The sequence below is a fragment of the Cervus elaphus genome, chromosome 27 (assembly GCF_910594005.1).
Source record: "Cervus elaphus chromosome 27, mCerEla1.1, whole genome shotgun sequence".
In the NCBI taxonomy this organism is placed as follows: domain Eukaryota; kingdom Metazoa; phylum Chordata; class Mammalia; order Artiodactyla; family Cervidae; genus Cervus; species Cervus elaphus.
Genome location: NC_057841.1, coordinates 40,434,794 through 40,460,467, shown reverse-complemented (window position 1 = coordinate 40,460,467; position 25,674 = coordinate 40,434,794). Strand labels below are relative to the sequence as shown.

Below are 25,674 nucleotides of genomic sequence, written 5' to 3'. Positions count from 1 at the left end.
GAGCACAGGCTTAATAGTTGTGGGGCACAGGCTTATTTGCTCTGCAGCGTGTGGAACCCTCCCAGATCAGGGATCGAACCCGTGTCCCCTGCAATGGCAGGCGGATTCTTTACCACTGTACAACCTGGACAACCCTCTCCCGCCGTTTCTTGGTGAAGTGTTTTCTTTACCAGTCTTGTCTCCCTCTTTTTCTCTCTCTGTCTACAAACAGATTGGTATGAATATATACTTAACTATCTGCTTACCTCAATTTCAAAGATAATTCTTCAATTCTGCTCCCAGCCCAAGTCGCTAATTTGGCAAGAATATTATGAATTTGTACACCTGATAGAGGCCACTTCAGAAATGAAATAGCTAGTGTTCAACACGCGTAATGTCCGTGTTCCTAGTATGTCAGTAATTTAATAATATTAAATAATACTCTAGGAACACTAACAAAATTTCATTTACATCACAAGAATCAAGCTTGACAGAGAAATAAATATCAATAGTACTAAACTGTGATTTATCTACAAATTGTTGCTGTTTACATTCTCTAAAATTTAGAGGTTTTGTATTTACAGTAAATGGGCCTTACACATGAATTTGGAGAAGGAAGTGGCACCCCACTCCAGTATTCTTGCCTGGAGCATCCCATAGACAGAGGACCCTGGTAGGCTACAGTCCATGGGGTCACAAAGAGTTGGATATGAGTTAGCGACTAGACCACCACACATGAATTAACCAGTGAGCTTGGCCAATGTAGACAACAAATTTAGATTATTGACCTAAAACCATTATTGTCTGATTTAGTTTCTTTTCAAATAGTTGCTCTAATTCTCTTCCATTTTTGAGTAATAAAGTCTGTAAAAAGCACTAGGGACAGATAATCTGTGCCACTGTAGTATAACAGGTTTGTGCTAAGCTGGATTAGACTTAATATTTATAGAAATAAGTGAGTATATGTCTACTGGGCTCAGAACCAACCAGAGAAATGTTTATAATAAGCTATACACTATTTAACCTGTACTAGATGCTTCCACATTATTTAATCATTGAGTAATGATGACTTGTGAAATTTTAGGTAGGTTCTTCTTCATCCTTACAGTTTCTGCATTATTGTCTTTGGTAGATTTACAAAGAATTTTCAGACTTTGATCATTGAAAGACCAGGGAGAATCAGTACATCTTGTTTTCTTCTTGCTTTAGTCATAATGAAAATAACCATAATGCAGTGAATATTTATTAAGCATTTGCTGTGCGCACTGCACTGTTCTAAACACTTCATGTGCATGTCCCATTAACCCATAGCCACTCTTTGAGAGGTAGGTGCCCTTATTACAGATAGGAAGCAAGTAGCTGAACCATGGCTGCGTCCTAGTGACGAAATGGTAAGTTTGTGTTCTTGCTATGGAAATCTCCAGAGCAGCTGCTCCCCACCTTCCTTTCTGCTCATGTGAGAGTTTGGAAGCAAGTTTCAGGACCACTGGTCACTGAGACAGTATCTGCTCAGGGGCAGAGGGAGTTTCCTGGCAGAATTCCTGGAGGCAGGGGAGGTCTGCTGCTTGTCCTAGCCTTTTAGCTCTCTCCCCTGGCCAATTCACAGCAGCTCCAGAATTCCTACAAAGGAAAATTCAGGAGGAGGTCGTGGAAGGCATAGACTGAAGCCTTATTTGATACCATTTCACATAAGATCGAAGAAAATGTCCATTTATTTCAAAGAATGGAAGGGTGATGGTAAAGAAGTGAAAATAACACCCCCCCCCAACTCCAACTGCCTTTGCACTGCCATTGGCACCCCCCTCCCCCATGAGAATCCTTTGGGAAATTATACCCTTTGGACAGAGAGCCGAGTTGGGGAAGTGATAAAAGCTCAAAGTGCAGTGCTCTGCTCATAAAAAATAGTGAGTTACTTACTGCTGCATTTTAAGGTCACACATTGGGCCCCTCAGACTCTATTGATCAGGCCGAAAGCATGATATGGACTGTCATCTTTTCCTCCTGGGCATCGGCTCTCCACCCCTCTCTCCCCAGGCATTGGCTGCCGTAAAGGCACCCAGTAAGAAATCAGAAGTTCCAGGGACTTACCCTTCCATTGCCAGGCCCAAGGATTTCCCTGCATCTCATCAGTCTCATCTGATAAGAAAAAAAATACAGTGCCTATCTCACTGTTCCACCCACACCACGTGTAGTGACCACTGGTGAGTTCTTTCCAGACTATAGTACAGAGAGATGTCTTGTAAGGTGTTAACTTTCTCAACCATAGTTCGATTTTAAAAGAAAATGCCTAGGAACGATAAAGAAAGAAGTCACTAGTGGTAGAACTGAAGACATTATCTGGGGGGATGTTTTGGGGGTCCTCCCCCTTCTGCTTTGTAAAAACTGTGCATACCTGCCTGCTTCTTTTCCCCCCCCAAAATCTCCTCTGCTTAGCACAGGAGACCCCTCAGCTGCCTGCTTTTAGTGAGGTGGAAGGATGTACATGTCTTCAGGAAAACTCTGAGGTTTCTTTCCTAACTGTTAGAGTAGATCCATTGCAGTTGAGTGGAGCTGAGTGCCTGCAGTTATGTATCTGCTGCAGTCTGCTCCAGCTGGATGTTTTACAGAGAGAAGCCCTGAAGCACTGGGGTGGGTTTACAGCCCTGAAGCCATCCACTTAGCCATCCTTCCTCTCATATAACTGTCTATCACTCTCTCTCTCCCTTAGATGTGAGGTGGGCACAGACACCTGGACTCAGTGCAATGACATTCCTGTGAAATTTGCTCGTTTCCCAGTCACTGGGTTGATCGAAGGCCGTTCTTACATATTCCGAGTTCGAGCTGTGAACAAAGTTGGGATAGGCCTGCCCTCTCGAGTCTCCGAGCCCGTGGCAGCTCTGGATCCGGCTGAGAAAGCTAGACTGAAGAGTAAGTGTTTCTCATTTTTCAGAATGACCTTTTAAAAATGATTGCAGTAGATCCCATTGCAAAGTTATTCTTCCCCTGTCCACCAGAGGGAGAAGAGAATAAGAAATCCTTTACTGATCAGAAAAATGCTAGGGGGAAGAAAACAAAAACAAAACCTTTTTCTGTTTTTTAATTTGTCTATTCACTAAGGGGTTTATTTTATTTAGAATCTTTGCCTTATTTAGCTGAGTTCCAGGCATTGTGTTTGAAATGAAAATATGAAAACCAGGAGCCTGAAGAGCATTTTAATTCATTTTATTAGAACACTTCAAATACACTTTTCTTTCTGGTTTAGTTTCTTAAAATTTTAAGGTAATTTTCTTAAACTTGAATTTATCCCTTAGAGCATTAATATCTCAACACTGTGAGCTTTTGATATCAAAGGAAAATCACATTTACAACATTATATCTGATCTGTACTTAAGTTTCCATGTTAGGCAGTCAAAAATAATCTTTTCATATAGTTAGCCTCCAAGTCTTGATGTCAAAATAGTGGTACATAAATTATGATCTGCTTTTGTTTCATGGGAACCAATATAGCATCCTTAACGATAGGGACCATAAAATGACAGTGAAGAATTTTTGGATGTTCATACTTCAGTCTATGCCAGATTTCTCAACCGTGGCTCTACTAACATTTTAGGCCAGGTAGCTCTTTGTTGTGGGGGCTGTTCTGTGCATTGTGAGATGTTTAGCAGCATCGTTGGCCTCTACCCACTAGATGCCTGTGGAATCTGCACCCTCACCATCTCACCCCCATTGTGACAATCAAAATTATCTTCAGATGTTGCCAGATGTCCCTGGGGGAACAAAATCACCCTAGTTGAGGACTACTGGTCTGTGCCATTTACCACATTTATAGCTTTTCTTGACCTTAAGTACATGCAGTGGCATCATAAAAAATCTAGTAAAATGATGCCACCGTCTCTCTGGAGACTTTCTCTGATCAGGCTCCTCAGTTGCTCTCCAGTCACTTTTCACTTGCTTTTTCACTCTTCACTTTTCATCCAGCTTCCCTCCATCTTTCTTAATTCCATCTCATATTTTCATTTACTCCTCCTTTATAAATTTCAATGAAAATAAGATTTGCCAGAATTGAAAAAAAGTTATCTTGCATTTCACCTTCCTGTTTTTGTACACACTCTGGTAGAAAGTACCTCTTTTAAAGCAAGAGTTGAACCACTCTCTCTGATGTCTTTCTACAATCACGGAAATGAATTTCCTTTGTGACTCTATACTGCCTGAGTCACTCATTTTCTTTACTTGGGATCGAAAATGCTTCCCTTTGTAAGTAACAGTTTTAAAAGTAATGGAAAGAGATCCCTTTGGTTGAGCTTCAACTGCGTGATCAACAACGCTGCCATCACTTTAATCTTCATTATGACAGATACAAAACAGCCAGGCTTGCATTATTCTAGAGAGGTTTCTCCCAGGTATATGCTATCTCTTTAGAAGGGTGAGAGAGCTTACGTGTTTCAGGAGATACACGTTGAAGAGTATATGGGCACAGGCTGTTCCCCTTGCTTATGTGAGTAGTTCCAGAAACATGGACTCCTTCCTGGCAAGTTCTGGGCTTTTGCAGATTGTGAGTTGTTTGATGACCGGGGCTGTGCCCCCTTCCCCCAAAAACTATGCACACGCTTGGTAAGACTCATTAGGAAGGTACATAAGTAAGCTAGTAACAAACACATTTGTGATGAATCTGGACCGTTTATCAGTTTCTCAGTGCAGTTGAACTGTGTTTGTGAATGTTTCTGATTTTTCACACTTATCTCTGTTAGGCCGCCCCTCAGCACCCTGGACTGGACAGATCATTGTCACTGAGGAAGAACCAACAGGTAAAAGCTACATTTTCCCCTGATAGTATTGCCAGTGTTCTGCTATGCGGTTTAGCTATTGTGGAGGGTATGGTGTATATTATTTAAGATGTTTTGGAAAGAACATACTGAAATATTTGGAGATCATGAGGTAACTTGTATTGTTAGAGAATCACTTTTTTTTTTAAAAGATTTATTAAGGTATAATGACATGGACCAAACTGCATGTCTGTAAAATGTGCAATGTGATAAATTAATACCTGTGAAACCACCACTGTAATCAAAATAATGAACATCTCCAGAACCCCTTAAATTTCCTCATGCCCCTTCCTCATCTCTAGGCTCACTGATCTGCTTTCTGTCACTGTTGTTTGTGTTGTTCACAATTTTACATAAATGGAATCCTACTCATTTTTGTCTGATTGCCTTCACTCAGCATAATTATTTTGAGATTTATCCATGTTGACACATATATCAGTTCATTCCTATTTATTTATACCTTCACCCTTGAAAGCCTCTATGAATCTCTCTGTTAAGTGTTTTTGTGGATATACACTTTCGTTTCTCCTGGATAAATACCTAGAGTCTGAATGCACAGGTCATCTGATAAATGCCTGTTTAATTTTTAAAGAAATTGCCAACTCTTTCTCAAAATGATTGTACCTTTTACATTCCCATCAGCAGTAGCTGAGAGTTCCAACTGCTCCTCACTGTCCCATACGTGGTATGGTCAGTCTTCTTCATTATAACCATTCTAGTCAGTGTATAGTGGTGTTCTATACCATAGTGGTATTTCATAGTAGGTGCATAGTGGTCTTAATTTGCACTTCCCAAGTAATGTTGAGCATCTCTTCATGTGTGAATTTGCCATTTTTGCATCCTATTTGACATCTTTGCCAAATCCTATTTCACTCAGATATTCTTTCTTTTTTTCTAGAAATGTCACAGCATCAGCTCTGATGCTATTATATTTTAATTTATGATACATTTCAAATTAATTATTTCTATATTGTGTGGATTAAGAGTTATTATTATTTTGCATATGGTGATCCAATTATTTCAGCAATATCTGTTGAAAAGATTATCCTTTTCTCATTGAATTGCCTTGGCACTATTGTCCAAGTCAACTGATATGCATATTGCATATCTATTTCTGAATCTTCATTTGTTAATTTTATTTTCTTTATACCAGTACCACACTGTCTTGAACACTGTAGCTTTTATAAGCGTCTTGTTTTTCTTTCTTTTGTTTTAGCTTCATAGTTTTGAAATAGAGGTAGTAGAAGACCTCTAATCATTTTTTTCCCAAAGTTGTTTTGACTATTCTAAGTCTTTGCATTTCCATGTAGAATTTAAAATTAGACTATCAATTTCTATTAAAAAATCTGCTGTGATTTCTATTGAGTCTTTTATTTTTCATTTGTTTCTATCCACTCTCTCTCTCCAACTAAATGATGGATTTATATACTTCTTGTAGTTTTATCAGGTTTTGTTTCATGTATTTTGAGACTCTGCTATTAGGTGCATAAACATTTTTATTATTATATCCTCTTATGCACTGACTTATAACTTTATTATCAGAAAGTGACTCCTTTTATCCATGGTAATGCATTTTTGCTTGTAAATCTGCTTTGTCTGATATGAACATGACCATTCCAGCTTTCTTTTGATTAGTGTTAGCATGACGTATGATTTCTGTCCTTTTCCTTTGTGTCTTTGTATTTAAATCACATTTCTTGTAGGCATCATATCATTGGGTCTGGTTCTTTAATGTAAACTAATAATCTTCACCTTTTAACTGGGATATTTGAACAATTTACATATCATTGTGATTATTGATATGATTGGATTTAAATCTAACATCTTGCTGTTTGTTTTCTATCCATTCCTTTATCCTCTTTTTCTCTTTTCTTTTGGATTTGAATATTTTTGTTATTTCATTTTATCTATATTATCTTATTAGCTATAATTATTTATTTTGATTTAATAATATCTTGGAATTTTTTCAGTATAATACACATCTGATCACACCCTACTTTCAAGTAATACTACACTACTTCACATGCAGTATGTCTTACAATACAATTCCATTTTCCTGAGTGCGTGTCCCTCGCGCTTCCCTGTTGTTTTTCAGAGGGTGTTGTTCCCGGGCCCCCCACCGACCTCTCTGTCATTGAGGCCACACAGAGCTATGTGGTGCTGAGCTGGAAGCCCCCCCGCCAGCGTGGCCATGAAGGCATCCTGTACTTTATAGAAAAGGTGAGACTCTAGGAGCAGCATCATTACCTCTGGCACGTCTTCAATATTTCTTTAAAGAAGTAAAGATTAAGTTTCTGTTGTGTCCTGAACTTTTAAAACTCTTATAAACTGTTACCTGTTTCCACAAAAAAATGTGTTTCCCAGAATTTTGCCTGAAAGTTCACGGGGTTTATGGATCCCTGAGGGTCACCCATGGACTCCTAAGAGGTCCACAGACCCCAACTCTTAGCTCCTCTAAGAAGAGAAACATTACTGGAACTGTATATAGCCTCTGCAACACTGTGTTGCAGGGCTTTCTCACCACTTTTTCCATCTCCCTTGCTCTGTTGTTGTGGTTTAGTTGCTCACTCATGTCTGACTCTTTTAGACCCCATGGATTATATATAGCCTGCCAGACTCCTCTGTCCATGAGATTTCTCAGGCAAAAATATTGGAGTGGGTTGCCATTTTCTTCTCCAGGGGATCTTCTTGAGCCAGGAATCAAACTCACATATGCTGCATTAGTAGGCAGAGTCTTTTTACCACTGAGCCACGGGAAAGTCCATCAAAAGACTATAGGTATAGGCAAATACCTGCAAGTTAGGTAACAACATAAAATCTATATTCAACTATCTTTCTGGCCCTTTAATTATTTCTAACCAGCAGCTCTTGAGAAAATTATATTGGAGCCAAAAACACAGGGTCTATGGTTTCCCTTTATTAATAACTTTTATTCATGAGGACATTTGGCTCATGGCTTTGGGGAGCATGCCTCACTTCCTTCCTATACCTAGAGGTGACTAAAAATAAGTAGGTAATTTCTTCAACACGCAAATATGGACGTCTTCAAAGAAAGTCTGATTTTACCAAAATAATGCTTAAATTTTATGTTTTGTCAATTTTTACATTTTCTAGACATTCGCCTCAAATGAAATATAACTTGAGTATCATTCTTGATTAAAAATTTTTTTTCTTTCTCTCTCTCTCTTTTTTTTAATAGAGGACAAGACAAGAGTGATAAACATTCACTTTCTGGTATATTTAATACACACTCCTCCAGTGAATCATTTTGAAATGCTCCACACAAAGATAGTTCTAAATAAGCTCTGTGGCAGTAATTACCATCTTTCTTATAATAATGACACAGTAACAGCCTATTACTGAGGCCTTTCTTTGAGATGAGTCAACTTTGGCTTCTGTTGAGCATCTCCTCTGGTCACATAAACTCAAATTTCTCCATGAAAGTCTGTAGCTTCTCCAGACCTAAATACATGAATCTGATTAAAAATTTGAGTGTTTTTCCATCAGTGGGCCAGAAGGGACATTTATGAGTACGGCATGGATAAAGAGGTCTGCACAGCCCCTGCCAACATTCAAGGTCCAGGCTGTGCCAGAGGGGCAGCACACCTGCAGAGACCTGGGGCACATTTACAGAAAAACCATCCAAATGAATGCCAGACTATGGTCCGGAGCCGAGTCTCAAATTCTCATTTTTTTAAAAAAAAATATTTATTTATTTGAGTCTTTTTTGCTGGGCCCAGGCTTTTGCTAGTTGCAGAGAGTAGGGGCTATTCTATAGTTGTGTATGGGCTTCTCATTGCAGTGGCTTCTCTTGTTGTGGAGCACAGACTCCAGGGCACACAGGCTTCAGTAGTTGTGGCCACCAGCTTAGTTGCCCCGTGGCATGTGGGGTCTTCCGGGACCAGCGATCAACCCGTGTCTCCTGCATTGGCAGGTGGATTTTTAACTGCTGGACCACCCGTGCTTAGTCTGTCCGTTGTGTCTGACTCTTTGTGACCCTTTTGACTGCAGCCCACCGGGCTCCTCTGTTCATGGGATTTTTCAGGCAAGAATAAGGACCACCAGGGAAGTCCTCAAATTATTTCTGATGAATCACTTCTATCCCATTGACTTTTCACAAGGGAAATGTTCCCATGCTCTCTTCCCATGACAAGTTTCCATCCCCAGGATGTTCAAGCCTGCAGCAGTGCTGCCTCTCTGGTTATCCCCGTGCTTACTTTTCTTCAAGGAACTTTTTACCTGAGATTTGCACGCACATCAAGCATGAACTTGCCTGTCATGGTGACGGGCTTACAAGCAGTTATGCCATGTCTGTGAGCCCTGAAATGGTTAATGTTGAGGGGAATTAGATAAATCAAGTTTCATTGCTCTCAGCCCCTCCATACTACTGTGTTCTTTCCAGCCCCCAAATTTTTCCTTAGACTTATTTCCTCAGTCTTACGTTTTTAGCGCTTTCTCTCATTTCCCCCATCAGAAGTCTGGTCAAGTCAGAGACAAGAGTTGTATGACTTGGTAGCTCTGTTTCTACCAAAGGAATGAAAACAACTGACGTTTACCAAGGACCAGGCACTGTTTTTCAAATGACTCAGTGGTAAAAGAATATGCCTGCCTTTGCAGGAGACTCAGGGGACTGGTTCAGTCCTTGGGTCGGGAAGATCCCCTGGAGGAGGAAATGGCAACCCACTCTGGTATTCTTGCCTGGGAAATGCCATGGGCAGAGGAGCCCTGGTGGGCTATAGTCCATGGGGTCACAAAGAGTCAGACACGACCGAGCAGCTGAGCATGCACATGCAGGCACTGTTTTAAGCTCTACATATGTTAACTCACTTCATTCTTACAGGAACCCGCTGAAGGAAATACTTTTATTTTTATTACTTCTGCTTTGTAGATGAGGAAACAGGCCTAGATGGGATATACAATTTACCCCGATCACACAACTAGTAAGAGACAGAGCTAGGATTTGAACCTAAGCAGTCTGGCTCAGGTCCATATATCCAACTTTTATACACTGCTGCCTTTCAACCTTCCCACACCTAAGTCTTCTCTCAAAACCTTGGATAATAGGGACTTCCCTGGTGGTCCAGTAGTTGAGATTTCACCTCCCAGTGTAGGGTGTATGGGTTCGATCCCTGGTTGGGGCCCTAAGATCTCACATGCCTCACAGCCAGAAAACCAAAACATAAAACAGAAGCAATGTTGTAACAAATTCAATAAAGGCTTTAAAAATGGTCCACATCAAAAAAAAAATCTTAAAACAAACTTCGATAGTCACATAATATATGCTAAAAATGAATCAAAGTAATAAACTAAACAATAAGTCTGGGAGGATTCTGTTCCTCAGTGGGTAGCCAAGTGACTTAAAGGGGAATTTATTCTCTCTGCCCTCCCACATACAACAGACACATTATCATAAAAGGCACTGCAAGGGATGTCAATGGTTACCTCATCAAATTTGCCTATTTTACAGACATTGACACTGTTGTGACTTTCCCAGTACCACATAGCTCACTGTTACCAAAGCAAGGACCTGGATCAATGCCTCTGGGTCCTTTTCATCATACCATATTGCCTCTCATTTCAAGTAAATGAAGGTTATGCTGAGTGATGTACTAAAAAACTTATTGTCCCCTAAAGTTATCATCCTTGACAGCTGGTCAGTCTATCATAGGTTTAGATTTCTGGAAAAATCTCTTGAAACCATTCAGACATTCTGTAGCAAAGTCACTTCTGCTTTGTCCGTATTCTAAAAAAGTAAAAAAAGTTTCTTTATCTTTCACTAACTTCATACATTCAAAATTCAGAAAAATTAGTTCATTCAGAAAAAAAATCATTGAGTATCTACTATGTGCCAGATGACAATTCCAGGCTCTGGGGTATAGCAGTGAACAAGATATCTTCCTGAACTCATTTCGTTGGAATTTACATTCCAACAATGGAGACAACAAATAAATAGTATAATTTCAAGTGTTGGTAAGTTTCTCAGTGAAAAATAAAGCAGGGAAAGTAAGGGATAGAGAGAGATGGGGAAGGAGCAAATAACCTTTGCAGGTCAGTGATGGGGTGGTGATGATCAGGAAGGTGATATGTGAGCACAGACCTGCATGTTGTTATGAGTCATTAAGTAAAACACAATTAAAATAACTCAGGTCATAACAATATAATGGAAATGTATCTAACATAGCATATGAAACTTAATTACATACCCTAAAAAAGCATCTGACCCCAATTTGTGTGTCCTGCTGTGCTCAATTGTGTCTGACTCTTTGCGACCCTGTGGACTGTAGCTCGCCAGGCTCCTCTGTCCATAGAATTTTCCAGCAACAATACTGGAGTGGGTTGCCATTTCCTATTTCAGGGCATCTTCCCAACCCAGGGATCAAACCGCATCTACTGCATTGGCAGGCAGATTCTTTACCACTACACCAAGTGGAACGCCCATCTGACTCCAAACTATCATCTAAATAAATTAAGGACTTTTGTAAGTAGACCAATGGCCTTATTTAGTTAAGAAAGGAAGTGAAATATCAAGGCATCATATTTGTCCAACAATACAGCTGTATTTGATTGAGGTAATCCTATGGACTTGAAATGTTTCATCCCCCACTTCCTCCAAATCTCTTTTCCAGACCAACTTGCATAACAGGTAGTAGTTTGTTGGCAGATAAATGAACTTCAAGGTGCCTGGCTTAGAGTTCTTCAGTTTATTCTTTCTGTGCCTTCAATGATCTCACTGTTCTGGCTGCAGTGTGATGCGGGAACAGAAAACTGGCAGCGGGTGAACACAGAGCTCCCTGTGAAATCTCCCCGCTTTGCTCTGTTCGACTTGGCTGAGGGGAAATCCTACCGTTTCCGAGTCCGCTGTTCTAATTCGGCAGGAGTTGGTGAGCCGTCAGAGGCAACGGAAGTGACCGTGGTTGGCGACAAGCTTGGTAAGTGTAGAGTTTGCTTGAGCGGCTATAAACTTATGTAACTTCAATTCGAGAGAAAACTTAAAAGCAAGAATCATACTGAAATACATATATATTCAAAAGTAAAAATGGTAAAAAAAAAAAAGTAAAAATGGTGACAGGTTTTTTCATATTGTAAATTTAATTGATGACTGTGCTTGACTGATATGTTAAAAAGAACTTCATGTGTGTGTATTAGTTGCTCAGTCATGTCCGACTCTTTGTGACCCTGTGGACCTCCTCTGTCCATGGAATTCTCTAGGCAAGAATACTGGAGTGGGTTGCCATTTTCTTCTCCAGGGGATCTTCCTGACCGAGGGATCGAACCCAGGTCTCCTGCATTGAGGCAGATTCTTTACCATCTGAGCTACCAGGGAAGCACCTCTCCCCCCGCAAAAAAACTTTATGAATGATTATGAAAGTACTTTCTCTAGGAGTTTCAACAGTATTACTAGTGTACTTTTTTCCTGGAGGGGATTGGTATGTTCATGGATGTTTAGTTTCTCATTGTGCTTCCAAACTAGAATATTTAAAACATTTTCTGCTCTAACGAACATAAAGAACTGTGTGTTTGACGTGGTTACTAGTATATTTACATATGCATGTTCATGTTTCTGCATATGTGATAAGAATGAAGTTTTAAAACCACCTTGAACTTGACCATCATTTTCTTCTTTTCTCAGACATCCCCAAGCCTCCGAGCAATATCATCCCAAGCAGAAACACAGACACATCAGTGGTCGTTACGTGGGAGGAACCCAAAGATGCTAAAGAGCTGGTCGGGTACTACATAGAGTCAAGCATTGTTGGCTCTGGCAAGTGGGAGCCTTGCAACAACAACCCTGTGAAGGGCACAAGGTAACCGCACTCTGTCGGGAGGTGGGACTGGGGTTCTGACGTTGCAGCCACAGGGCTGCAGAGAAGGAATGCAGCCATGGACCCAACAGCAGCACAAACATCCAACGCAGGGAGATTATTGAAAACATTAGGCTCTGAGTATCCAAATGAATTCAAAATTGAACGTGTCTATGGCCATACATTTGAAAAAAGGATTACTTAGTGACATTAAACACTTAGAAACCCACAATGGCAGCTATGATAAGAGGTCATTTCATAGCTCTTTTCTGATTCTTTCACTTTATACTGTATGTCCTTTGAAACCTTCTGTTCACTTTTAATATCTGCTGTGATACTAGATTCCAAGGATCTAATAGGCTCTAGTGAATATAAATTATCCAGACATTTTGTTTTATTTTATTATTTTTTAAAATTCAAGTATAAGTAATCTACAACACTACGTTAGTTCCAGGTGCACAACATAGTGATTCAGTATTTCTATACATTACCAAATGATCTCCACAATAAGTCTAAGCACCCACCGCCACCATTGCAAAGCTATTACAGTATTATTGACTATATTCCCCAGGCTACACATATCATTCCCATGACTCATTTTTTAACTGGAAGTTTGTACCTCTTAACCCTCTTCACCTATTTCACCAACCTCCAACCCTGTTCCCCTTTGGCAACCACCTGTTTGTTCTCTGTATCTAAGAGTCTGTTTCTGTTTTGTTCTGTTTGTTTATTTGTTTTGTTTTTTAGATTCTACATAGAAGTGAAATGAAGTCATACAGTATTTGTCTTTCTCTATTTGACTTATTTCACTTAGCATGATACCCTTTAGGTTCATCAGTGTTGTAAATGACAAGCCTCCATTCCTTTTTATGGTTGAGTAATATTCCATTGTATGTGTATGCCACATGTTCTTTATCTATTCATTATCAGTGGAAACTTAGGTTGCTTTTATATCTTGGCTACTGTCAATAATGCTGCAGTGAACATAGGGACACGTGTATCTTTTCAAATTAGTGTTTCTGTTTTCTTCAGAAAAATACCCAGAAGTGGAACTGCTAGATGGTATGATAGTTCTGTTTTTAATATTTTGAGGAACCTCCATGCTCTTTTCCATATACCAATTTACATCCCACCAACAATGAGCATTCCTTCTCCTCCACATCCTTGCCAAGACTTTTTGTTTCTTGTCTTTTTGAGAATTTTCATCCTGACAGGTGTGAGGTGATAGCTCATTCTGGTTTAGATTTGCATTTCCCTTATGGTTACTGATGTTGAGCATCTTTTCATGTGCCTATTGACCATCTGTATGTCTTCTTTGGGAAAATGTCTATTCAGATTCTCTGCCCATTTTTAAATTGGGTTGTTTGGGGAGGGTTTGATATTAAGTTTTATGAGTTCTTTGTATATTTTGGATATTAACCCCTTATCAGATGTATCATTTGCTCATATCTCCTTCCATTCAGTAAGTCGCCTTTTCATTTTGTTGATAGTTTCCTTTGCTGTGCAAAAACTTTCTCATTTGCTATAGTCCCATTTGTTTACTTTTCCTTTTGCTTTCCTTGCCTGAGGAGACAGATCCAAAAAAACTTTGTAAGACCAGGGTCAAAAGGTATATGGCCTATGCTCTCATCTAGGACTTTCATGGTCTCAGGTCTTGCATTTAAGTCTAATCCATTTTGAGATTATTTTTGTGTATGATGTGAGAAAATAGTCCAGTTTGATTTTTGTTCATGTAGCTGTCCAGTGTCATAAATTATGCCTGCATTTTAAATGAGGAGAAAAAAGTATTGGTATCGTATGAATTTTGAACATCAGTATGGTAAATCCAGTGCTGAGGAGATATACACAGACCAAAATAAAGACATTCAGAATACTAGTGATCTTGTATCTGGTTCTAATGTAAGGAGGGTTATTTATTTTTTTTCTTCTTGCTTTTGAATATTTTGCCAACCAGCTTTGTAAACTGATGACGAATTCTGGCCTACACCCAAATTCCAAGTCTCCTTTACTTTAGGATCAATCTCAGGGGAGAATCCCCCCACCCCATTGTCAAGCAGGTCTGTTAGGCAGCTTCTGGGGTGGCCACTTCTATTCCAAGGACCCCCATAGATCGAGTCATTCCTTTGCAGAACATGAGAGAATGAAGACAAACCAGTTAATGGGAGAAGGCAGTATGTTTTGCAAGAGATTAATTTAACCTGTTTGTGCATTTCACGTTTACTCTGAGTTTCCTGCATTTTCCAGGGACTATTTAGAAACTTTCATGGCAGGTAGGCATTGACTGCCTTTCCACAAATGGAGGGGAGCTGCTCAGGGGCTGACACCATTTGTTACCCATCTTTGTATCCTCAGAACCTAGCTCAGTGTCTGGAACACTGAAGTGCTTGGTAAATGTTTACTGAACTGAGCTGGCTTACACTATGGCTGCCTGTATTAAATATTTCAACTTGCTGATGGTGGCAGAGTCATCAGCAGGCTGTAGTTTCCTCTACTTACCGTCCTTCAGGATGGATTAGAATGTTACTGTGATTCATGAAACAGGCTTTTGTTATAGCCCTGATAACTATTAAAAAAGTGAGGTTGTTTTATGTGTGAAACTGCCCATGGACTCACACCTCATTACTGAATCGTTAAAATGTACATGACAATTCTGGAGTCAATTTTTCACCTAATTTTCAGATTCTAGTGTAATTTTTCAAGTAATTTTACCTTTCATGGCATGTAGGGAGGCAGCGAGTAGGCCTCTGTGACAAGGGGCAGCCAATGCTTTAGAGCTATAAATATAACCCTGAAATAATCATTAATAATGTTATTAATACCACCTACTATTTAGTCAGTGCCTCTTATATCCAGGGCCTGTAATGGGTACTATTATACTTTTTAAAATTAATTTTTAATTTTTTATTGAAGTATAGTTGATTTATAATATTTCAGGTATATAGCAAAGTCATTCAGTTTATATATAGATATTCTTTTCAAATTCTTTTCCATTATAGGTTATTACAAGACATTCAATATAGTTACTTTTGCTATTCAGTAGGACCATGATATTGATCTATTTTATATACAGTAGTGTGTCTATTAATCCCAAATTCCTAATTTATTCCTCCCCCTATACTATATATAATTTATGGTCAATCTTCACACAAGAGTTACTATGTAGGCATTATTTTTCCATTTTACTGATAAGTACACACAGGTTCAAAAAAAGTAGGGTGTTTATTCAGGGGAAAACCAGGACTCCTCATTGTTTGACAGAGTGAATTTAGGAAATTGCCTGAGATGCCTTCTTGTTTAATATACGTATGTTACCTGGATCTCTCTACATCCTTTTCTTCCTTTTAAAAAAAGAATGGTTTTCATAAAGCCAGATCATCCTGTTAAGATAACAATCATCTTCCCTAATTTTCCTCCTGGGAAACTTTTTAAAAATTTTCTTCCCTTTCAGATTTACTTGTCACGGATTGAAGACCGGTCAGAGTTATATTTTCCGGGTCAGAGCAGTTAACGCAGCTGGACTTAGTGAATATTCACAGGATTCAGAAGCAATCGAAGTAAAAGCTGCTATTGGTAAGTTCTTCGTGCACAGCTTTACATGGGGGGAAAATGAATTTTTCTAAGTTACAACGAAAGATACCATCCTCTCCAGAGACTATGTCAAGTTTCTAATATGGCTCAACGATCCCATCCTCAGATGGTTATTGTCTCTGATTCCAGGTGACCTCTAACCTTCCACAGCTGTTCTTTTATAGATCTCCATCACTTATCCAGATTCTGTGCTTCTGTAGCCTTTCCATCTTCATCAGCCCAAGTTTCCTCAGATATTCCCATTGTGTGAAACTCCATTTTAACATGGTGCTCATCCTGGGAATACAGAGGGCCATCCAGTCCCATGAGGTGGTATATCACCCATAACCAGATCATCTCATACCTAAAAGCCATTCCATCTGCATCAGAGCCTGGCTTGTTTTCAGTAACAGCACATTAACCTGCCTTCTATAAACTCTGCTAAAATTCATGCAAGACATGCGTGGTTGCTTAATCATATGTTTCATCTCTGCTGGCAAAGTAACCAACAGAATAAAACCAGTAATAAAGTAATTATATGTATGTATAATGATGTGCCTCCCAATCTTAAGGTGGGGAAGGGACCTAGGTAGTTCAAACAATAAAAATGAAATCTGTGATATAGTAGCACATATGTAAAGAGAAAGATTATTTAATACCAATTGTCTTCAGTTAGCATCTTGTGTTACTTTTTTTTTTTGTCACAAGGCATGTGGGATCTTAGTTCCCCAACCAGGGTTGGAACCAGTGCCCCCTGCAGTGGAAGCACAGAGTCTTAACCACTGGATCTCCAGGGAATTCCCCTGTATTACTTTTTAACATTTCTTATAATATGTTCATATTATAAGGACATAGTGAACATGTTTCTTTGAGATTGGGAGGTACAGACCATTACTATATCAATAAGGTACATAACTCTAATTGTTACATAATTAAGATCTTTGTTCGTCTCTTGTGCACTCCCCTCACCCCCCATTCTGTTGAATAATGGAACTTATATTTCTCAAGAAATGTCTGAGAAGTGCTTGTTCTTATATTTACTTGGGTCCTGCAAATCCAAATGGTTCTTGTTCTGTCTCTGGTTTTTTGTTCTCATTTCTTCTTTTTCCCAAATATGGAGAAGTTGAAATGTTTCCTTGGTGTTAGTTATGTGAAATGTACGCTTTTCATATTTCTTGCAAATTCAGGTGATTTCCGTTAAACCAAGATTGTTTTTGTTCTGTGTGCGGTGCTAATGTTTTTCTCTTTTGTTCTAAGAGCGATCTGTACTGCGTCCTGGCTCAAAGTGTCTCTGTTGTTATCTGGCAATTGTAGGGGGCGGAGTGTCTCCAGCTGTGTGGCCTGAAATGAATGAGACACCTGGTGGACTAACAGACTCCAGGGGAGGCATGCATGACACCTCCCGGCCAACCTTTAAGAAAGATGCTTTGCTTGGTAGCAAATTTAACAAACCTTCACTACCCAGTAGCGCTCACAACCTGGGCCAAACAGAAGTGAGTAAAGTAAGTGAAACAGTTCAGGAAGCGCTTTCCCTGCCATCAAAGAAAGCAGCCCTTGAGGGGAAAAGTAAGTCTGAGCCTCTGAGAAAGAAGAAGGACCTAGGTGAGCGCTGAAACAGTAAGAGCGTCTCATCTGTTCACATCAGTGTCCTCACGGCTCATTGTCCATATCACCTTCTTCCATCTGTGTTCGCTTTCATCAGTGTTCATTCTTAATTTTATGTGTTTTCAGTTACCCATTTGTAATACCTTTGTTTAATGAGTCATAGAAGTAGTTTTCTGTGAACTTGGCTTTGACACGTAATTCATTGTGCTTAATGACAATAGAAATATTTAAAGTAATTTGGTTCTTGAGTCCCTTCTAGCTTGTCAAACAGACACACCTTTGGCCTCATTTTGCTGAGAGTTAGAGATGAGAGCAGGAAGAATTCGATAATCGTAGCCTGTAAGAGGTCCTTCAAAATATCATTTTGGTAAATGGATAGGAAAAATATTTCACAAAGAACTGATATTTTATTAGGGTCATAGTTATTAACTTCTATTATTTATCCTTAGGTTTTCAAATTACCTTCACATTTAATCCAAATAAACATAAGTAACAATATGTCTTTGAGTTGTCATGAAAAGTTTAACATGATGTTATAATCACATATCGCTATATTTGATTATATATTATTCACATTCCCAGAACTAAGACTATTTATCAGTAAGGCTAATTATCTAACCAGAATTAAAATAGAAAGACTAATGATCAGTAATCAGATTTTTTTTTCATTTATTTTTATTAGTTGGAGGCTTATTACTTTACGATATTGTAGTGGTTTTTGCCATACATTGACATGAATCAGCCATGGATTTACATGTGTTCCCCATCCTGAACCCCCCTCCCACATCCCTCCCCAAGTAATCAGATTTTTTATCAGGATATTTGGTGCTTGTGGTTTATATATTCTAGGAGACAATGTTTCTCTTATTGAATAAAAAATAATTAATAAGTATATACTGACAAATTGTAACATGACTCTCACCCATCCCCTATACCTACCTCATCTTTAACTTCTGCAACCTCTGCTTTTTTGACACCTTTATTTACCCCTTTAACTCAAAATGAGATGGGGTGAACTCATTTGAGAATTCATATTCAACACTGCTCTGAAACAGAGAAAGAAAGAATTTTTAAAGGTAAAGAATGCAGGAGGTTGGTGATGGGAGGAAGAGAGGAAAAATGTGTGTGTGTGTGTGTGTGTTTTAATCTTTATTGTTCTGAGAATCTTTTTGAACAAGAATGAGATGGTTCCTATCTCTGGTAACCCACATAAATATTCAGAAAATTCTTTCTAATGTTACTGCATATCGAGTGGATTTCTTTTCACCAACCACCCTCTCTTTTTTTAATCAGAAAAACCGTATTTTCAATAGTTGAGAGAAAGTTTGATCAGCAAAGCCACATAAATAAAGGGAAACTTTTAAAGTAGTATCCAAATATTTTCCTGACTAAGCTCTAATAAACATAGTGACAGCTATGTAGTATTTCATGCCATATGAATAATAATCCAGTATCAGGTTTAAAATAATGGAGTAAAAGGTGTTATACTAAGAGAAGAATCACATGGAAGAATGTTCCTGGTTTAAGAAAAAAAATGAATGCTGCATTTAGCTGAGCTCAAGAATATGATTTTTCCTGTGTATAGACAGAACTTATATAGTTGTAAGGTCTCACATGGGTGTATGTGTCTGAGTGGTAAAATGCTAGCTGTTTGGAAATATATGGAAATTCTTAATAAGTGAATTAAGGCAGAAATTGATATACGCATGCCATTTTTCTCAGGGAGCAAATAAAAACAAAGCCACATAAAAAAACTAAAATATCTTATATTTTCATGCTATTGTTTTAGGAATGAAGAGATAGTATGTACCTCTGTCCTAAAATTTAGAGTTGAGATACATAAAGCAAGATGAAAATTAAGCAGTAAAAATATGTAAAGTATTATTTTAAAAAAAAACAAAAATATATATTTTGGGGAAATATTTCTTCATATGGGGAATGAATCATTCTTCAGAATATTGTTAGTTTTTTCAGGATTTTGTTAGAAACACTAACATTTTGCTGTTAATATTTCAAAGCTTCTTTCTTCTTGGGAATGAAGGGGGCAGGTTCTTTTTATCTTTGGAATAATAACTGTGGTGCAGTTTTTACTGTGTGTCAGTTTTCTTCCTTGAACATCAAATGGACGCCAAGTTGCTTACTGGTATTACCTTTTAGTTTTACACTCAAGACCTAGTGCCCTCCCGCATGGCATCAGTGAAACAGTTTGATGGACGTAGAATCACAGAAGCAGTTCTGTCCACTCACAAGCTCTTCATGTTACAACAGCACCACCATCTCCACCCTGTGACATCACCTGTCTCGAAAGCTTTCGTGACTCAATGGTTCTTGGATGGAAGCAGCCAGATAAGACTGGAGGGGCCGAAATTACGGGCTATTATGTGAACTATCGTGAAGTAATCGACGGGGTGCCAGGAAGATGGAGAGAAGCCAACATCAAAGCCGTCAGTGATGAGGCATATAAGGTAAGTGTGTGGCCTTCTTTCTGTGGGCTTCCCAAGTGGTACTAGTGGTAAAGACCTGCCAGCGCAGGATACGTATAAGAGATACAGGTTTTATGGAGGCTTCACTACATAGACTTGGTTGATTAAATCATTGGCCACTGGTGTATGAACTTAATCTCCAGCCCATCTTCCCTCTCCAGAGGTCCAGAGGTCTGGGATGAGGCTGAAAGTTCCTGACCTCTAAGCACATGATTAGTTGCCCTGGCAGTCAGGCCCCATCTTTGGATGCTTTCTGAAAGTCACCTCATTAACACAGTAAAAGATGTTTGTCACTCTCATCGCGTGGGAAATTCCAAGAGTTTTAGGGCCTCTGTGCCAGGAATGAAGACAATAGACAAAACATGTATTTCTTATTATAAATTGCAGTATCACAGTCAGGATAATCTATCTCCCTTTGGATTAACTCAAAACCAACTGATTAGTAATCTTAATTACATATGAAACATATCCCCTTCTTTACCATTTGATGCAACACAATCAGAGCACTGATATTCCAGTACCTCTGCCCTGTTCTGTTGCCCAGAAGCAAGTCTCAGGTTTCACCTACATTCAAGAGGAGATTACAAGAAGGGTGTGACTCACTGGGGATCATCCTAGAGTATGTCCAACACATACTCTAAATAAATGCAATGTTGAAACAAACCTGAAACCTTCACTCTCTGTGATGCTGTCCATATTGCAGATTAGCAACCTGAAAGAGAACATGGTGTATCAGTTCCAAGTGGCAGCCATGAACATTGCCGGGTTGGGAGCGCCCTCAGCAATAAGTGCCAGCTTCAAATGTGAAGAATGGACCATTGCTGTTCCAGGTAACTCGGGGAGACCGTGTCTCAGCACTGAGGCTCAGAGCTTCTTCCAATGGATCCTACAACCTGGAACTAAATTTAAGTGCTACATAGCTTCTAAGGGAGACAAATTCTCTCAGCCCCTCATGTTTACATAAAATATTTTTACAAATCTATTAATAGGAACCAATATAAAACTGAGTATAAATTTCTTATATTCCAAATAAATCCTAGAGTCCCCATAGCTCAGCCTCTGTATGGAGTAAGATGGACAGAAGCACGTGGGTTGAATGCTACTTGATTATTAAACAGAAATACCCATCTTTGCTTGTGCTTCTTAAAGACCATTGAAAGTGAAAGTGAAAGTTAAGTCACTCAGTCTTGTCTGACTCTTTGTCCTTGTGGACTGTAGCCCACCAGGCTCCTCCATCCATGGGATTCTCCAGGCAAGAATACTGGAGTGGGTTGCCATTTCTTTCTCCAGGGGATCTTCCCCACCCAGGGATCAAACCCAGGTCTCCTGCATTGCAGGCAGATGCTTTAACCTCTGAGCCATCAGGACATTCAATTCACACATCCCAGATAAATTTCTCTAAAGTTGTCTTCCTGTACTCCTGAGTTGTCGCACATTCTCTTAATACTCTGGAGCCTCTCATTTATCAATCTCCCCCGATCCCCTTCCCCCGACCCAGCCTCCATGGCCTCCTTCCTGTTGTCTCCTCCTCCCTGGCTCCCAGCTCTTCACTGTACACACGAAGGACCCACTGTGCCTGCCTAGGACTTAAGTCCTGTCTTGATCCTCTTAAATCTTTTACTTACCTCCCCAGCCCTGTCTCTCTATGTCAACTTTTCCCCATCTCTACATCACAACAAAGATCCTGGAACCAAACTGGAAATACTCTACTTTGGAGATTGTCATAGGAGGTGGTTGGCTGAAAAAAATAGGGAGAAGCCAGAAACATTCACCTATGCCTTTAACTCTTACACAGTTACAACAGTGAACAAATCTAAAGACTGGATACTAACTAATTTGCCAAGTCATTAAGAGTCAGACTGTGCTTAGTCGCTCAGTCATGCCTGACTCTTTGCAACCCCATGGACTGCAGTCCATCAGGATCCTCTGTCCATGGGAGTTCTCCAGGCAAGAATACTGGAGTGGGTTGCCATGCCTTCCTCCAGGGGATCTTCCCAGCCCAGGGATCCAAACCAGATCTCCCGCATTGCAGGCGGATTCTTTACCGACTGAGCCACCAGCGAAGCCCAGGGTCAGACTAGCAACATTAATGTATTTGGTGGATGGTTTTATTCTGCTTCCAATGTCACTAACTTCAAAGACCCAAATACTTTAGTGCCACAGAATGACTAAGCTCTCCCACTTGGGTTTGATATTCAGCTTGTTTAATACCTGCTGTGACACCAACATCAACCACATTGGAGCCCCGGGCACATTGAATGGACCCAGTCTGCTCCCAGGGCCACCCTCTTCCTCTGGTGAAACCTTAGCACCCTTGGAGAACCATATTTTTGCCTTAACTTAGCCAGTATCCATCTGCATCACATCTCTATCAAGTGTGAATACAAAGATTACAAGATAAACTCAAGAGAAGTTCAAGTGTTCACTCAGGTTCAGTAAATACAAGAGGTAAACGCACTGCCTTTCCTAGCACTTTCTTGAAGCTGGTGCTATTTCTTAAGTTCTTTCTGCCTCCTACACAAAAGTGGGTCTATTTTTAAATTCTTGCAGTTCCTGAATAAAGTTAAAATGTGAGTGACTAGAGACCAACAAATTCTGAGCAGGCCGATGGAAAATGACCTGATAGAAAGCAATGTAGTAAGCAAAAGAGGTTGCAGGGTGAGTGCTCCCAAATCAGAGGAGAAATGAATGGGGCAGTTCTCCATCCCCAAGACCTGTCTATTCCCAGATCCACCCTTGACTTACTGAGAAGTGTTGGGCAAATCATGAATCAAGAAAGCCTGATGACAGATGAGAGCATTTAGGATGTTTTGTCATCCCTTTGTTTTACAGGTGAAGAAACAGACTCAGGTTAAATGATAATCAGGGGGTCACAAAGGCACTAAGTGGCAGTTAGGTTTGGAAGCTAGGTCTGCTCATTCTTAGATGTGGGGGTTAGGAAGCAGCAGCGCAGTGATCCTCGCCTGGAAAACAGGGCTTGGGCTACTGTTAGGATGGCTCCCTGGCTCCTGAGGATGACAGAGGACAACGGTCATGGAAGCTATCTGCATAACAGAACATGCCATGCCAGGGTAAGGTACTAGTGTTATTGTTTAAACCTATTTCCACACCAGGCATCATCAGGAGATGATGACTCATTGTGACTGTTAAGCCGAGGTCAAGGGCCCAGCTAACATTGAGCGATCCATAGCAAAACCCCAAGGCATAACGCGATGGAGTTCGCACTTGTCGTTGGCTCTCAGGCCACCACGAGTCAGTTCAGGTGATTTTGATTGGTTGGTTAGAAATCACTTGTTATTTAAAAAAAAAAGAGGAAAACAAATAGCTGTATCACCTGCATAGCAGCTGATAGTCATGCAAAGATTGTCATGCAGGTAATCACTGAGTAGCTGGGAGTCTCCCAAGAGTGCAAAGAACACACACAGGGAATGTTTGGTTTCCTTCCAGAACAGGTTGATCAAGTTCCTTGGCTTCCCTGAGCTTTCTGTTAGTTGTCTTAGGAATGGATGAGATAAAAGAGTGTTAAGTGCCTGGTAAGGTTTAGCACAGATTCAGGGCCCATGGGATTGAATGTATTTGTTTTGGTGAAAGTTCTTTGTAACCACAAGTGTAGTTTGTTTTTACCCCATATGAAATATATGCTTTATGGGTATCCTTCCAGTGAGGAGCTATTTTGCAATAAATTTGTTTTTCTTTTTGAAAAAATCTGTATTTATTTATTATTTTTGGCTGTGTTGGGCTCAGATGGTAAAGCATCTGCCTACAATGCGGGAGACCCGGGTTCAATCCCTGGGTAGGGAAGATCTTTTGGAGAAGGAAATGACAACCCACTCCAGTACTCTTGCCTGGTAAATCCCATGGACGGAGGAGCCCGTAGGCTATAGTCCATGGGGTAGCAAAGAGTCGGACATAACTGAGCGACTTCACTTTCACTTTGGGTCTTCATTGCTGTGCGTAAGGGCTGTCTCTAGGTGTGGTGTGTGGGCTTCTCATTGTGGTGACTTCTCTTGTGGAGTACAGGCTCTAGGGTATGCAGGCTTCAGTAGTTGCAGCTCCTGGGCTCTAGAGCACAGACTCAGTAGTTGTGGTACACAGGCTTAGCTGTCCTGAGGCACGTGGGATCTTCTGGGACCAGGAATCAAACCTGTGTCTCCTGCATTAGCAGGTTGATTCTTAACCACTGGACCACGAGGGATGTCCCATGTACTTCTTTTTCTATATTCACAAGCCATCAAATAGAGTTGCTTGCTTCATCATAATTGAGATTGGGGGACATTTTCAGATTGTCAGCCAAAAATAATCAGAAACTGAATCTGCAACCAAATTAAACTGTCCTGGTAAAAGGTGAGGAACACAGGCCTGAGGACAGCCTGAGGGCAACGCTTCATCTGGCCGCTGGAGGGCACCTCGAACTGGCCTTAACCACTTGCTGCCCATAAAGGGTCTTAATAGGCTGATGTAGAGCCACTAAGAAAACTTGATATGAAATGACTACAAAATACCTGTTTCCATGGGAATAGTAGATTTTACAAGAGAAGACCAGTATAAGTTTCAGTTTAAGACTGTGAATATGACTCTAGGTTTACACACACTGGAGTTTTCTTATCTTCATTGTGATTTTTACACATGGGTCTCTCTGTCTTTCGCTCTTCAGGACCACCGCACAGTCTCAAGTACAGTCAAGTCAGGAAAACCTCCCTGGTTCTGCAGTGGAAGCCTCCCATCCACTCAGGACGGACTCCAGTCACTGGCTACTTTGTGGACATAAAGGAGGCCAGTGCCAGAGAGGACCGGTGGAGAGGACTCAATGAGGCGGCTCTGAAACACACATACCTGAAGGTCAGAGGATGTTCACAGTTTGAGAAAGTTCCTCCCCCCCCTTTTTCTTTTCTTTTTTTTTTAAAGAGAAAGGGTTCTTCTAACAGGGTAGTTTAAAAATCAATGAGATAAAACAGAGCATCTCAGTGTTGGTTGGTGTCATGTGTTGGGCTCCTGGTAGGCTTCCATTTGGCAGTGGGTGGGGTTTGGGGAAGTTTCTGATGCTTAAAACAATTTGGCTATAATTTGACCCAAATCTCTTTGCCTGGTTTTAGAAATTACCTCTCTCTCTCTTGTTTTCCTCTTCACCTCCACTTGCCCACCTCATATCTTCACTACTTCCAGTCTTAAGATGTTATTACTTACCATCCCCCAAAGGTGACATTCTCATTCCTACCTGACATATTTTTGAGGGTGTTTTTGATTTGAAGGTGTTATTTGCATAGAGTTCACACCCGTGAGCCTTAGACTCCGATCCCTTGAGTCATGCGTGGCCTCACCTCACCTGCCCTCTCTCACCTGAGCTCACGTGAGCTCTTATGGACCAGAAGAATGACTCAACTCTTGACCTTGACCTCACCCTTATCCATGTCACTGCGTTCAGTTTTCTCTAGGGTG

General features: G+C 40.1%; 1 protein-coding gene across 2 annotated transcripts in view; it reads left to right on the top strand.

Annotated features, from left to right (window-relative positions):
• Positions 1-25,674, top strand: part of MYOM1 (myomesin 1) — a 118,352-nt gene that overhangs the window by 49,150 nt on the left and 43,528 nt on the right. Inside the window, exons 12-21 of one of the 2 annotated variants that reach the window (XM_043889108.1) lie at positions 2,687-2,886; positions 4,707-4,763; positions 6,877-7,001; positions 11,527-11,710; positions 12,412-12,586; positions 16,032-16,153; positions 17,465-17,752; positions 20,024-20,220; positions 20,942-21,068; positions 24,893-25,077. In XM_043889108.1, coding sequence (XP_043745043.1) covers positions 2,687-2,886; positions 4,707-4,763; positions 6,877-7,001; positions 11,527-11,710; positions 12,412-12,586; positions 16,032-16,153; positions 17,465-17,752; positions 20,024-20,220; positions 20,942-21,068; positions 24,893-25,077 — 1,660 coding nt within the window. The remainder of the gene's footprint in view (positions 1-2,686; positions 2,887-4,706; positions 4,764-6,876; positions 7,002-11,526; positions 11,711-12,411; positions 12,587-16,031; positions 16,154-17,464; positions 17,753-20,023; positions 20,221-20,941; positions 21,069-24,892; positions 25,078-25,674) is intronic. The other variant, XM_043889107.1, reaches the window with a different exon arrangement.